Source organism: Apteryx mantelli, chromosome 17 (genome assembly GCF_036417845.1).
Source record: "Apteryx mantelli isolate bAptMan1 chromosome 17, bAptMan1.hap1, whole genome shotgun sequence".
Classification (NCBI taxonomy): domain Eukaryota; kingdom Metazoa; phylum Chordata; class Aves; order Apterygiformes; family Apterygidae; genus Apteryx; species Apteryx mantelli.
The window spans coordinates 15,127,416-15,142,318 of NC_089994.1; the positions used below are offsets into that span (position 1 = coordinate 15,127,416).

At 39.5% G+C, this 14,903-nt stretch overlaps 1 protein-coding gene across 1 annotated transcript in view; it reads right to left on the bottom strand.

The window, feature by feature from the left end:
* Positions 1-14,903, bottom strand: part of AACS (acetoacetyl-CoA synthetase) — a 49,752-nt gene that overhangs the window by 11,088 nt on the left and 23,761 nt on the right. The window contains exons 6-10 of the mRNA XM_067307083.1: positions 13,204-13,318; positions 12,540-12,621; positions 9,463-9,610; positions 4,019-4,099; positions 2,765-2,889 (exon numbers count right to left, since the gene is read on the bottom strand). Of these exons, the coding sequence (XP_067163184.1) occupies positions 2,765-2,889; positions 4,019-4,099; positions 9,463-9,610; positions 12,540-12,621; positions 13,204-13,318 (551 nt within the window). The remainder of the gene's footprint in view (positions 1-2,764; positions 2,890-4,018; positions 4,100-9,462; positions 9,611-12,539; positions 12,622-13,203; positions 13,319-14,903) is intronic.

The window sequence follows — 14,903 nt, forward strand, 5'->3', positions numbered from 1 at the left end:
TTCTCACATTTGACAAACTAGGAACGTGACTTTCCTCATTTTGGTACCCAGCCAAACAGTGTGGAGAACGACTTGCGTATTAGCAGCACAGTGAGCACTACACAACTGAGCTGTTACAAACTACTCAAAGCCAAAACCGATGCCCCCATCCTGGAAGATCCTAAAGCTTTCCGAGATCTGTTTCCCTGTGAATGTACAAGGGAAGCAATCTTTCTGTTGAATACAGGGACTGCAACCCTGGCTTCCTAATTGAAAGGAAATTCTTTTGGTAATTTTGCATCTTAAGCCCCCTTCCATGTACCACAAACATTAGTATTCCTATGACCCCTAATTAAGCAAAGTGCCCCTCTCACTAATGTGTTATTTAAATACCCATTTGACCATGTAGAGAGAGAGACAAATGAAGCGATCTACCTAAATCCTATGCAGGAATACAACTCAGAAGCACCTTCTTCCCACCACTAAACACCCTTCCAAGAAAACTCTCAAAAAACGGAAAACCACAATGCTGTGAGAAGAGATGCTTCCTAATCCTCCAGAAAAACATTAACCAGTATTTCAGTTTGAAAAAGTCAAACTATTTACAGTAATCAATGAAGCCTAATCTTTATCTACATTCGTTAAAAAATCATCACTAGGCTCAAACAGAATCTTTGCTTACTGCTTTAACATAAATGCTCTGGGTGCCATCAGTCTCACCAGGAGGCAAGTGAAATTTAAGATCACTGAACGAAAGTAATTTTCAGTACTCTTACCAAGCAAAGGAAGAGAGAGAAAAGAGCTGTTCAATACATCACAATCAAAACTTGAAGCAAAGGCTCTCCCCCTTCCCTGCTCTGTTAGTGGAAGTGCTAATCTGATGCCTTTGCTGACCTTCTTCAGAAAATCTTATTCCTTGTTTTCTGCTAATTCATTTTATATTAGTGCAATAAGCTCATTCAAGAAAATGTGCAGAGACAGACAAGCAAAAGAGATACAGTTTGAGTGCACAGAACATGGGCAATAAATCAGTGCAACAAAAGAGCAAGACTGAAAGCAGACTAGCTTGAGATAGTAATACTGTTTCAGAAATGGAAAAGATATTTGAAAAATATCAGTACGGGATGTTTTCCATTTAGGTGGATGACAGTTACTTAAGAGGCTGCCACCCTTGGGTAAAGACAGGGACAGTCTAGTTGCACAAACACATCAGTGCATAAAGCAATTTTATCGGGCACATGAGAAAAGCCCCATGAGAGCCCACAGAAGTAAACTGCTCCTTCAGTTATGTACCACAATCACGTGAATGTGAACTATTTTTACCCTTGTGCAATATTTTACTTTCCTTCCATGCTCCAGACTATTGCTGATTTTATAGATGGAATATTCATCAATGCTTCTCTCTGCTTATTTTTAAACTCTTTGACACTTCCTCTACAACACATGTAGAGACTACAGTCTCCTATTATTTCCTACCAAATGCTATACAACCCTGTGATAACTGTCAGGTAGTGGCTAAATACAGTTCACTTGAACAGAATCTTAATACTGTCCACTCAAGTAACGATTGTCATTCAGTATGAGATATCTTGATGATATTATAAAAGCCTGATATCTGAAGGAAAGCCTAGGATATCTGCAGAACTAAGGTAGTCCAAACATGCTGAAGCTTTTTTTTTTTTTTTAATGTAACATATGACTGAGTTGGGAACAGACTGCATTATGAAGTACCACACAGATGGCCACCCCTTTTAGCACCAGATTACAAAAGTGAGACATGCAGACACATTTGAGTTATCTTCACTTACTTTTGGCATGTAGAAACAATGCTTAAAAATAAGCTGTCTTATTTCTTGATTCCAAGTTTTTGTCTGTTGTTCCAGGGCTTTTTTTTTTTTTTTTTTTTTTTTTTTACTGGAAGCGTTCTGAATAGGCATTAGCTTTCAATCATAATAGTCAAAGCCAAAATGTCACTCTTTAAATATTACACAGCAGAAAAGAGTGAAGCTTTTATTAATTAGCAAGAGTCAGAAAGTAAATCTTTTGGCATCCACTTTCCACCACAAATGAATTAATTTTAATTATCAAGTAATTAAAAAACTATACTCATCATTTAACTAGCAAAATCATACAGCTTTTTTCCTTACATCCAGTCAGCAAAATGGGAAAGTTACAAAAATCAAAGTTTATCCTGTATACAAAGTAGTAAAATACCACTACAGGATTTTACAATTATTCATGTGACAGCTGCTATTTCTCTAGGCTTTGAGAGAGGGCACTGTGAACACTGTTCAAAGAACCGCGTAAGACAATGAGTGGCTTAACAGAGAGAATTAGGCATTATAGATTATAAAGCAAAATATGAAAATACAAGAAGCCCTGCTGAGCATTTCCAGTCAATTCACGTCTTCTAAGTCAAAGTGCTTCAGTCCTGGGTTGAGCCATTTGAAATAAAGGATTCTTATTTTTCAAGTTCTGAGTGCACTGAGAAATTACTCTTCAGCTCACTCCCAATTACTGCCTTTTGAAAAGGCTGCTCTTGAAAACTGACTATTGTTTGCTTGGAATCAATTTTGAAACAATCGGCTCTTTGTCTTTTCTGGTCTCTCTCAAAGGCTATTTTAGCACAAAATTTAAAAAGTAGTTCGCTCAAGGTTAAACCAAAAGAAACTATGTCATGCCACAAACTAGTTTCTGACCAAGGGAATGACATCTTTAATGAGGTTGTATGTGGTCATTGTAACAGCAAAGACTATTATCATTCCATTTAATCTTGTTTACATACCCTAGTCTGTCAATCAAGTCCCAGAGCACATTGGGTGATGGAACTAGAGGAGATCCGTCATACAAAACCACTGAAGCTCCTGTAGCAAGCGCTGTCACTAACCAATTCCACATCATCCAGCCAGTCTAGAAAAGAGAAAATACCTACATTAGTTTCTATCTTTGTCAGCTAGCTGTCAGCTTTGCAGGCAGCTCCATCACAGGACCAGGAACATTGCTGTCAAATGGTGGGAGAGGAGCTACCGGCAACTAGAAAATATGATGGACAGGCACGGCTTTCAGCAGAATCATCTGGCCCAAAACATTCTTCCTGTCCTTATGCAAGAGGTGCCATCTTCCCCCCACCTTCCTTGCCCAAGTTTTCCTGCTTTAAGAAACTGTTAAACCAACACCTGAGTTTATAGCTATTTCTACTGATTACATCTAATATTATTTAGGAATCAGAAAATAAGGCTGGAGCACTTTTAATTCTTTCACCTGGTCCAAGACTGGATCCGCTACACATAAATAGTTCTTAGTGGATGTTCATCTAACTTACCTTTGAAAACATCTAATGAGATGGGGATTCCAAACCTCCCTATACCTGTACCTTTAAATCATGCGACAAAATATAAGACAAAACTGGGACAAAGTAATTATAATACACGAGTCCTTTGTGAAGATATTACAACCTGGCTAGTAGTGTTACGTTCAGAAAGGAACTCATGAGGAAAGACAGACTTCTCAAACTGTTACAGCAATAGAATACTGCAGAATCACGTTCTTTACCACAACGTTAGAAAAAAATATAACTGAACCCCTACAAAGATCAACAAGACTTCTTGCTTTTCCTTTACTCAACTCCTAGACATGTGTGGCTTCCTTCTCCATCAAGACTAAGACATAAAAGAAAATCTCATCTTCAGTGTGGTCAAACCTTGCATGATGCACAAAGGTGGAGCTTGTTTTGCAGATGAAATTGATGAGGTACTTAGATCAATAAACCTAAGAGACTGTAAAAATCAATCCATTTTCCTCACTAATTAGATCAGAAACATTTAACATGGGTTTGACTTTTCAGCAGAAAGCTCCCAGTTGCATTTTATTTACACCTGATTTTTTTTTTTTTTAAACTCAGTTAAGCAGGATGATCCCTTAGAGAATAAGAATTATAAATACATAAAAACATACTTGTAGATTTGTGGAAATTCTCTCAATCTTTACAAGACAAGTACATTAAAGAGTTTTTACAAATGCCTTAGTAAGCCACACTTGCCGTTGTATAGTACATAATAATGTCACTGCTGGTCATGTTGCCATGAAGAATGTGTTCCTTCAGATGCTGTATTAGTGTACCCTGAAAAAATACGGTGAAAGAAAAATGTAAGTTTGCATAAATGAAAAGTTCTGACAGCACATTAAGAGTTCTAAAAACTAGTGTTGCCAATCCTTAACCAGGATATACTCCAGGATAACAGGTAAGTATTTCCTTCTACCTGCAACTGAAGCAAATCCCAAGCCTATATACAGCAGCAAGGTCTTCATTCTCTATTTCCTCTTTCACATAACTTTTCAGCCTTTCTTGAGACCTCAGCAATTCCCACCACACATCACTTCTAACCCATGGGCAGATAACCCCCTTCAGCTCCAACTTTGCCCAGAGCTGCGCAGTCCTCCACGCAGGCTACAATTATAACACTACGGTTTTACCAGTCAGATTTTCCATGTAGATAAGCCCTTTGACAGAGTTTCATTTTCAGTATATCCAGGCAGCTGGGAGGAATGAAGGACCTACTGTTGCTGTGAACTGTAGTAGCTATTATATGTTCACAGAATCACAGAATGGTTGAGGTTGGAAGGGACCTCTGGAGATCATCTAGTCCAATCCCCTTGCTCAGGCAGGGTCACCTAGAGCACGTTGCCTAGAATTGTGTCCAGATGGCTTTTGAATATCTCTAAGGAAGGAGACTCCACAACCTCTCTGGGTAACCTGCTCCAGTGCTCAGTCACCTTCACAGTAAAGAAGCTTTTCCTCATGTTCAGACAGAATTTCCTGGGTTTCATTTTGTGCCTGTTGCCTCTCGTCCTATCACTGGGCACCACTGAAGAGTCTGGCCACATCCTCTTGACACCCTCCCTTCAGATACTTACACACATTGATAAGATCCCCCCCTCAGTCTTCTCTAGGCTGAACAGGTTCAGCTCTTGCAGCCTTTCCTCTTATGAGAGAGGCTCCAGTCCCTTAATTATCTTAGTAGCCCTCCACTGGACTCACTCCAGTAGCTCCATGTCTCTCTTGCCCTGGGGAGCCCAGAACTGGATGCAGTACTCCAGATGCAGCCTCACCAGGGCTGGTAGAGGGGAAGGATTACCTCCCTTGACCTGCTGGCAATACTCTTCCTAATGCAACCAAGGATACCACTGGCCTTCTTGGACACAATGGCACATTGGTGGCTCATGGTCAACTTGTTGTCCACCAGGACTCCAAGGTCCTTCTCCACAGAGCTGCTTTCCTGCAGGTTAGTGCCCAGCCTGTACTGGTGCATGGGGTTATTCCTCCCTAGGTGAAGGACTCGGCACTTCCTTTTGTTGAACTTCATGAGGTTCCTCTCGGCCCATCTCTCCAGGCTGTCAACACTATTTATCCAAACTATCTCATCTATTAACTCTCAGGAGATGAAAGACTTTACTATATAAATCTTTTCTAAGCATTCAAGCGACTAGCAGTGTGGAAAAACTCACTGCTCAAAACACCAGTATTAACAACAATATAGTGAAATATATTATTCCCTTTTTTCTTTTGTTGGAAATGCAGCTGAAGTACCTTTTTCATCATTAAAATGCAACCTCTTATGATAAATAAAATTACAAACTGCTTCACTAAGTCACTTCACTGGAATGACATACTAATGTGGCTGATTTAAATTAAATATATTTTGCATTTATGTGAGGAGCTATAGGGGAACTGTTAAGACCTTCATAAGCATGAAACAAATTATGTTGAAAGAAAATAGATTACAGATAAACATTTGAAATGAAAAAGAAAAGCCATAAAACTGCCGCATGCTTTGGGAGAAAAGAAAAAATATTAAATAAAAATAAAGGAGTAAATTGATTTTTTCTTTGCAATTCAAAGGAACCAGGTCTGAATTTACCTGCTACTGTTTGAACACACTAAGCTGTTGCAATGCTGCCATCTAGCTACATGCTACTATCTATATTTTGAAATTTTAGATTCAGGATTTAGAAACACTATGACTAATTTAATTTCTAGTGTTGCCAAAAGAATTGCATATGTTTAACATAATTATTCTACATATAAAAGTAAGCACATTGCCTCTGCAGGAGAATCTTAAAGAGCCACACAAAATAGTGAGGCTGTATTTCAAAAGCCAGATTCAATTAAAATAAATATTGGCTTTCTTTTTCTCCATTTAGTTATCATTATTCCACAATTCAAGAACAAAAGGAAACTTTTAACAATGAATTTTGGTAGAGTCTATGAACTATTCCCCCAAAACTCTGCTAACATCTCCATCTGCAAAGTATTGTGGTAGAAGGCATAGCCATTCTAAAAAGCTTAGAGCCTAAGATGCTCTCTCAACTTTATTTATAGGACTCGTATGACCCTCAGAATAAATCCTAAGCATTTAGCATGTCATGGCACAGACCTGCCAGGTGGTAAAAGAACTTCTTTGCCTGCTTCTCTTTGTTGAGCTTAACGTATGGCCGATACAGTGCTGAGCACATGGAGCATCGAAATTAACAACCATTAGGTGCTGCTGCCCCTCAGCCACTCTGTCAACACGGAGCGGATCAGTGGCAAGTGCTTATGTAGCTCAGAGACAGCAGTAACTCATGGCTGCTGGTCCTGGTCTTGAACCATCTGGGCTCTCTGCACATCACCCAGAAAGTCTGGGATGAAAAATCCTCATTAGAGGATGAGGCTAGGGTGGCAAGCCTGGAGAGGGGGGGAGAGGTGCTGGGGGCAAGCAGTTGTAGACTTCAGAGCTGTCCCACAACATTCGAAGCGGCAACTGAAGCTGATTTTCAGCAGAGCAGAAAACTTCATGGTTAGGAGCCACAAAGCTGCCAGGATGGGGAAAAAGGATGTTGCATGAGAGCAGGGAAGTCAGGTTGCACTGGAGAAAGAAATTCAGGCCTGAGGAGCTAAAAGAGGAAGGGATCTGTAGTGTGAACTCTGTGAGGGCAGAAATACCATAGCCTGACAGAATACTAGGGCATATTCAAACTCAGTAATTTGCCTACAATTGTATAAGAAGCCTGTGGCAGTTACCTGTCCTTAAGAGACACAGAAGTGCACTGATTATCTCTCTTTAGACAGTTGTGAATGTGAAATAACTGCAAAGTAAATGTGAAAAGGGGCCTGTATGAATGACATAAGGGGGGCCAATGTTTTTATGACATAGGAAGAGCAACTACTTGCTAATCTTTTTAGAGAATTAAAAAGAACCCCTCAAATGTATTTCTTTAGCACAACCAACTGTTTAGTACAATAGACCATTGTTTCCAAAACCAGGAAAGTGTTACTCCCTCTGAGGCATTACTTGTTACATCTTCAATGATCTGGCTTCATTTTCGTTATTTACATGTTACTTTCACTATGTGCCACAAGAGAACAGAATACGTGCAGGGAAAACAGACTAGAAACATATTGCAGAATGCAACTGAGTTGTAAATTTAAAGTAGAGTAAGCTGCATATTAGCATCTATAAAAAGATCAGTACAACAATAAAACAACATTAAAGTGCATTGCAAACAGGCAATAATTTAATGTTTTCACTGCAAGGCCACCTCTTTTGTGTTTTTAACTATCAAAACTCAATTTCAATAAACCTGAGGCTGGAAAAATGAAACAAAGACCACAGGCCAATTCTGCTTCTGTTGAAATCAATGAGAATCCTCTTATGGTTATAATGGAACCGAAAGTAACAACCAAACCCAAGAACAACCAAATAGAGGAACCCAATCAAGTGGGCAAAAGATGTCTAAGCACTTGTTTGCATGGGTTTTATTTGTAGGCCCTATTCAAAGTGGCACATACAGAGCAGGCAAACAAGGAAGCCCATGATGACACAATTCTGTTTTATGCCAATCAACATAGTTGTTAGCACCTCACCTTAAGAAAAAAAAAAACCCACACCCTTCAGTAAAGGAGCTAGAGAGCTGCTCAGTGGGAACACAAAACCCTCACAAATAACACATCCCATACAACAAACCACCACATTCTGCCTTCCTCCCCCAACAAGGATGAGTAGTCTGTACCTATACTCTAGAGGTAGCTCTGCATGAACTGCAAAGATGACTCAGATGAAGAGTATAGACACAATTAAGGGCAAGCTTAGCAGTCATAGAGATAACAGGGAAAGAGAAAGAACTTTGCAACAGAAAAAAGTCCCATTGTCTGCTCTACATCTGTGATTTTCATCTCCCTACTGTTTATCATGCATCACTGAACAAAACACCCGCCCTTTTCTCGCTAATCCATCTCCGCAATTACTTAACCAAAGGGTCTAAAGCTAGAACAGCTTCAAAACATCTGTCAAACTTCAAAATACACTTCCTTCTTTCTTCTTCACAAACATAAGACTTGTGTCCCAAAGGGACCGTTCTGTGTGTCACATGCTGCCTGGTATGATCCCTTATTGATAATATACAAAGCAGAGTGTTTACAGGCAGTGTGGGAAATGTCTGTGGGGAAATCCTCCAGTCCTTGCCGTCAGAGGCAAGACCATACACAGTATGGGCCTAACATCAAAGTGACTCTGCCCCAAGGCTACCTAGACAACTCTAGCCAGTCTCACGAGATGCTTATCCTGACTTTCAGAGCAACTAGCTGAGGCAATGGATCCTGGATAGTAGTTGTGCAGTTTAATTTGTACAAGCTGGCACAAATGTTTTAGGCTGTACTTTCTGCCTGTCTTAAGGCAAATTAAAATATAAAAACCCTGATTTTCATGAAGGACTATGGCAGATTTAAAGTTTGAATGCTACACCCAACTGATGTCATTACCTGAACTTAACAAGTTGCCTAGAACAACTTTCTTTTAGAACATGAATAGCAAATGGTGAGCATGTGAGCACAGTTGAATTTGACTGCAACTTTCTTTGTATCTTTAGTCACAAGACACTGCCTAAAACAAAGCTTCCATACAAAGCAAAACTTACACCCAAAAGACTTAGCTAACCTTCTAACTTCTTTCCTTAAAGAATGATTGCCGAGGGTGATATGCTCTGAACTGACAACCCTGAGGAGTGAAGCTTTTTAGTCACAGAAATATTGTAGATAGAGAGTGCAAGCATTGTCATATCTCCTTTGCCAACGGGCCTCAACCCAAAAGTGTCCAAAAATCAGTTCCAAGCACCCATTCAGTTCTTTGGCTTTTCTGATACAAGTATCAGTTGTGCCAGCTCTACTAGTGCTTTCAAGACAGACATTTGCCCCCAGGAAATTGCTGAAGTTTCTGAAGGGTCTCCATAACAAGCTCTAAACCAAATTATTTTTTATCCTTATTAATCTATATTTGCTTTCAACCACTCACCTAGAAACCAAAAGTTTCATTTCAAGTTACCGAAAACCTCTCAGCAATCTATTCTTCCTTAACAATTACATTATGATATGAGATACTGCTAAAGGAAAAAAAAAGTAACCCAGGTAGTTATAAATAAGACAGCGTAGCTCCAGGAGGAAAGACATACCCCTGCTGAATGGACCATGCATTTTGGTGCCCCTGTTGTGCCTGATGAATACATGATAAAGAGAGGATGACTAAAAGGCAGCTGCTCAAACTCCAGCTGGGGGGCCTGATCTCCTTTCCCAGTAGCAAGGAAATCTTCTAAAAAGACACTGCATAAGAGGGGGGGAAAAAAAAGGAACATTTCAGTTTTGTTTGAAAACATTATCCCACCCCATATATGAGATCACCTCCATAACTAATAGCTCTCTTGCAATAAACTATGTACTCAAACTATGTATATTAGTTTCACTCCTAGTCTCTTTCTGCTCTTCATTTGAATCACTAAATTGTTTTGTTTCCTGTTTCCGTTTGAAAATAAAACACCACTATAACATTAAGATGTAACACAACAAAATCAAGCCTATAAATCTGCACCTATAATCAGCTGCTAGCCTTAACAGCTTGACCAGAGGGGTAGATTGTCAGTGGAGGCTTGGCTTTCGGATAGGAGCTACACAATAGACGGGCTTCTTATCCACAGGTGGCTTATGCAGCTTGCTTATAAATCAGGCCACAAATGGGGAGAAAGATTGATCGCACAAGGCTTATTAGTCAAGGTACAGTGCCATACAAACATGAATACACAACTTACAAAGCAAACTTGGATCCAGAAGACCCAAGCTGGCTGGGCAGAGAGCCAGTGTGGATGCCTCTGCACTCTGCTCCCAGAATCAGAACGACAGCAGCAAATGATACAAAAACTCTAGAATCTGTTTCATACCCAGGCAAGTCAGATCCAGAAGGGCTTATAAGCTCAGGCTCAGCATCAACTGAAGCTTGCCTGGAGCAAGCCAAGTATTTCTGTGCTGTGTGCCTGATTCCTCAAGGCCTTTTTAGCTTGGGCACAGCAGTGGAGCTGAACTGATTCTGTCCTTGCAAATACTATCCCAAAGCATGCAAGCTCTGCTGGCAGTCAGAGGAATGCAAAATGGAGATACCAGAGTGGGCTTTAAATGAGCAGAGCTCAGATACAGCAGCAGTATTAACTCTGTTAGTTTTTTCTACTGCAGAGAACATTCTAGTCTTCTCCCCACTCACCCATTACTAGATGGAAAAAATTGCCTGTACAGACATGAGGAATTTTGGAATACAGGATCATGTCCTCAAGCGCTATAGGCCAAATTCCCATGCTGTGTTGCAGACACAGCAGTTGCAGAACTGGTATGGCAAAAGCTTTTCCTGCACTACAACCAGGAGAATGTTCTGACAGACTCAGGGGACAGCTAAGCTGTAACTACATCCCTTGGTACAGCTGAAAATGGTGTTGTGGTTGGTAAAGTCAATTTTAACAGAGCTGGCTCTGGAGGAACAATCTGACCCTTGATACTGGAACTCAACCATTTTCTAAAAGTTACCTAATTTACCTATTCCAGAACAGTAAATAAGCAAAACAAGTTACCTCCAAAACTGTCATTTAAATTATTCATTGCTCAGTTCTGAAGGCCACTTTCTTCTTCCCACTGCATCCTATTGAATTTATAGAAATATCCTTCCTAATAGGATATTTCACACAGAGCAGACATTTCCTTTGAGATGATCAATAAATCAAACTAAATAGCTGTTACTTACAGCTTTTATAAAAATGAAAACAAAAAATATCACCAAGGCTTACCTGTAGTATCCAGCAATCACACATGAAAAGTAGTGGCAAATAAAATACAGACTTTTTATTGAAACTAACTTGTTTTACAGAATAAAATTAAATTAGATAGTGTTATTCTACTGGATGCTCTTATTTTACATCAATTATTTTTTTCGGAGAGAGTTAAATACATGTAACAGATAATGCAAATGTACTTCAGAGAAAGGAAACAAGGAAATGGAAGCTATAAATCAGGTGCTATCAAGCTGAAATTAACATGCAAATTCATTTAAAACAGATAAAATATTAATTAATATTTCTCTCTGTAGACATATGCGTTGCTTTGTCAAAGCTAATGACCATGAGGGGGGCGAGGAATAAATAAGAGTACTATGTTTAAAACAGTTCAGTAGTTCACTCCAGAAAACTCATGCGTGTTGGCAGTACTCTTAAAAAAAGAGCACAAAGGAATGGGTAGACCATAAAACAGAACACGATGCGGGTATCTTCAAGTTAGTGGATACTGCAGCCAGCAAGTCCACACGATGCTGGAAATCACACCACACCTTGTGCAAATGCAGCCTAGTCACAGGGGTACAGTGCTGTGCCCAAATTATTGCGACAATGAAGAAGCAGGGAATCTGCCTATATCCCAACCACAGTATGTAGCAATCTTGTAATCAGTTAAAAGAAAACAAAACTCTCCGCATTGCTCTAGTGGTTCCACTGTAGATGCAGCTCTGCTGTGAAAAGTGTTTATTTAATAAAGTTTTAGTTTTAATATTAAAACAAGCATTCTCTCTACAACAGATGCTCTTCCACCTATATTTGTACCAACAGCTGCTCCACTCTAGCCAATGAAAGCCTAGAAATGACTCTTTCCTGGAAAGATGTAGCACAGCTCTTCTTGTCATCCTGATAATACCACTAAAGAGCATTCTTCTGATCAGAGCAGCTGGAGATGGCATAGGAAAAGCTAGTAACTGTTGCCCAGTCAACCTCTGCTGCATGAGAACGCCCTTTAGTTCAAGCCTGGTCACCCCGTGTATGGTGACCATGATCCCAAATTAACTGCTACACTCTCCCCAACATTATTAAAGAGGAAAGAACTATCAGAGTAACTGAGAGAAGGAAAAGAAAATGAAAACTGACTGAATTTTTCTGGACTTTGTCATCCCATGACACATTCGGTGCCTTCATGACTTTGAAGGGAACGGGAAGGATCATTTCAGACACCACCTTGTTGAGAATCATTAATTCTGACACAGGGTTTTGTAGAAACAATACACCTACAGCAAAATTTCTTCGTTATTCAGTATGAAGCTGGACCCACATCAAGAAATTCGGCTAACTTCTGGCTTTCACAAGTTCAAGAGGTCAGAAATTTCAATAAATCTCTGTCTATTCCATCCCTAGATGGGGCAGTAGCAGCTCAAAAGCTCATTTTATCCAATTACCTGTTTGGAATCCTAGAAATATCTATGGTTTCTCTTGAGGAGACATATGGAATCACCACCACTTTTTTTAAATCTGGAAGCCCTGGAAGAAAGAAGAAAGAAAGAAAACATTACTACTTTCACTTATATAAACCAAAGGTCTTTTCTGTCTGATTGGATTGTACAGTGTAATACACTGAGTAATGGAAATAATTTTAAATATTAAGAAACCCCAAAAGACTAAATTATTTCACCTAAGTAAGATAAGATTTCCTCATTATTGCCAACCTTAAAAAAAAAAGACATGCTTAAATCAGCAAGCTTTAGTTCTGTACGATCCCTTTAGTAGCTTTCAGTAGCACTTCACATCAGCTTAAAAAAAGCAAAAGTATCACTATTCCCTGTTCCCCCACTTATGCTACCCGCTGATTTATGCTGGTACAGGCACTGATATATTTAAACTAAACTAGCAAAAGACTATGTTATAATTAAGCAAGCAAAAGACTAGTTAGTTTTTACTCAAATCAGTTCTGCCATTCTAAGTGGGATCCCTACCACAGGGATACTGTAAAGGATCGAGGACAGGGACAAGCAGTCAGAGGTGGGACTTCTCAGTGACAGTACAGGCTTTGAGCACTCACAGAAGCACAGCACAGATGAGATTAGACGGCATGCAGTGAAATACCTTTTACCACACTAAGCAGTTTTTCCAAGTGGTTATGTTCTTTGCCATTGTATACAACAGCTTCAACAGAGAAGATGAGCTTAGGCTGAATTTGGGAAAACCTGTCCAGTACACCCTAGGACAAACAAGAAAAACAACTTAAAAAAATGATTTGCTAAAACAGGAAAACCTACTGGTTGCTAAATGCAAATCTTGTTTTAAGCAAGGAACAAGGATAGAAATCGGCAGGAGAATTGTTAGAATTCTTGCCTACTTGTGTCTTCTGCTCGCCCGAGATCTTCAAGGCACACCAGGTTTATAACACCCTATTTCATTACCCCCACATCTATCAACCAATAACAAAGGAAAAGTCACCACAGATCATCGCAGAACATCATTCACTGAACGACCAAGTTTACCACGGTATCTAAGCACTTAAAAACTCATCTTGAGAATCAAATTTATAAATTAATCTAAAGAGAATAAGCAAAGGCTTACTGAAGGCCCACAAGACTCCTATCTGCATCTTCAGACAGGTGCTCCATACACCCTTGTGAACTGACCCCAATGCTGCTTCAACAGTGTACTTACAGTTTGTTAGTTTTCATGGAAAAACTGAAAAACACTTTAGACTTCTGGAAGATGCATTTATATATGGCAAGGTGGCACCTCACATGAATTCACAGCTTTGTTCTGCTAAGATTAGCAAAGGAAACTGTTCCACTGATTTTTACCAGCATGCCTAGATACTGCAAACACACACATACACACCACTAGCAAGACTGCCACGGTTCCTTTAGCACCTTTGAGGCAGCACATATTCAAATGCTAAATTTTCAGGTGTCTTCTCCAGTTAAAACTGCTTTCAGGAATTCACCACAGCTATTATTATATTTTAGAGAATTTTCTTTTGGCATTTCTTTTATTTTTCACATACACTGCATGCCACAGCTTTCCAGAAATGGATCCTTTTGTATTCAACAGCAAAAAGCAAATCCTTTCAATAAAAGCTCTCAGCACACAGTTATGTTCATCCCTCTCTAACTGCATTACTTGAAACATTAAGAACCACAAGATTACTCAATATTGTAAAACTGTCAGCTGTTTAAGAACAGGGTCTCCTAAATCATGTTGCAAAACTAGACTTCAGTCATGTGCTTGTTCTTCCCCAAACCCCATATCCTTATCTGTATCTTGGTTTATCTTCTACTTTATAGCCAAAATGAGAGTCTGATTATAGCCAAATTAAGAGACTGATGCAAAAAAAAAACCCACAATCAACTAAATTCTATTAAACATCATCTTCCCGTGCTGGGCTAATCAGGGTTGCAAGAGAGCATACTCCAAAAGTATGGAGCATGAAGTTGAATTTCCAACTGCCTAAAATTTATTATCATACCCATTTCTTTGCATCCTTTTCAAAGAACTGACCACACAGTATAGATCCATGCTGAACATGGAGCATACCCCCCCCTTATCCATGCTGCCTGATGTTCAAAACTGAAGACCAAGGAGACGACTAAGGGTATCCTAACAGAAGAAAGAAAAAGGAAAAGAAGTGTGAATTGGAAACTGAGACAACTACAGTTCTCGGGGTCTTATTAATCCTGCTAACACACCCAGCTGGATTCATTAGCACTGGCAGGATCAAATCCCACAGGGCAGCTTGGTGTGATACAAAGGGAATACAAACAGATGGAACATGTAATTGCTACACTGGA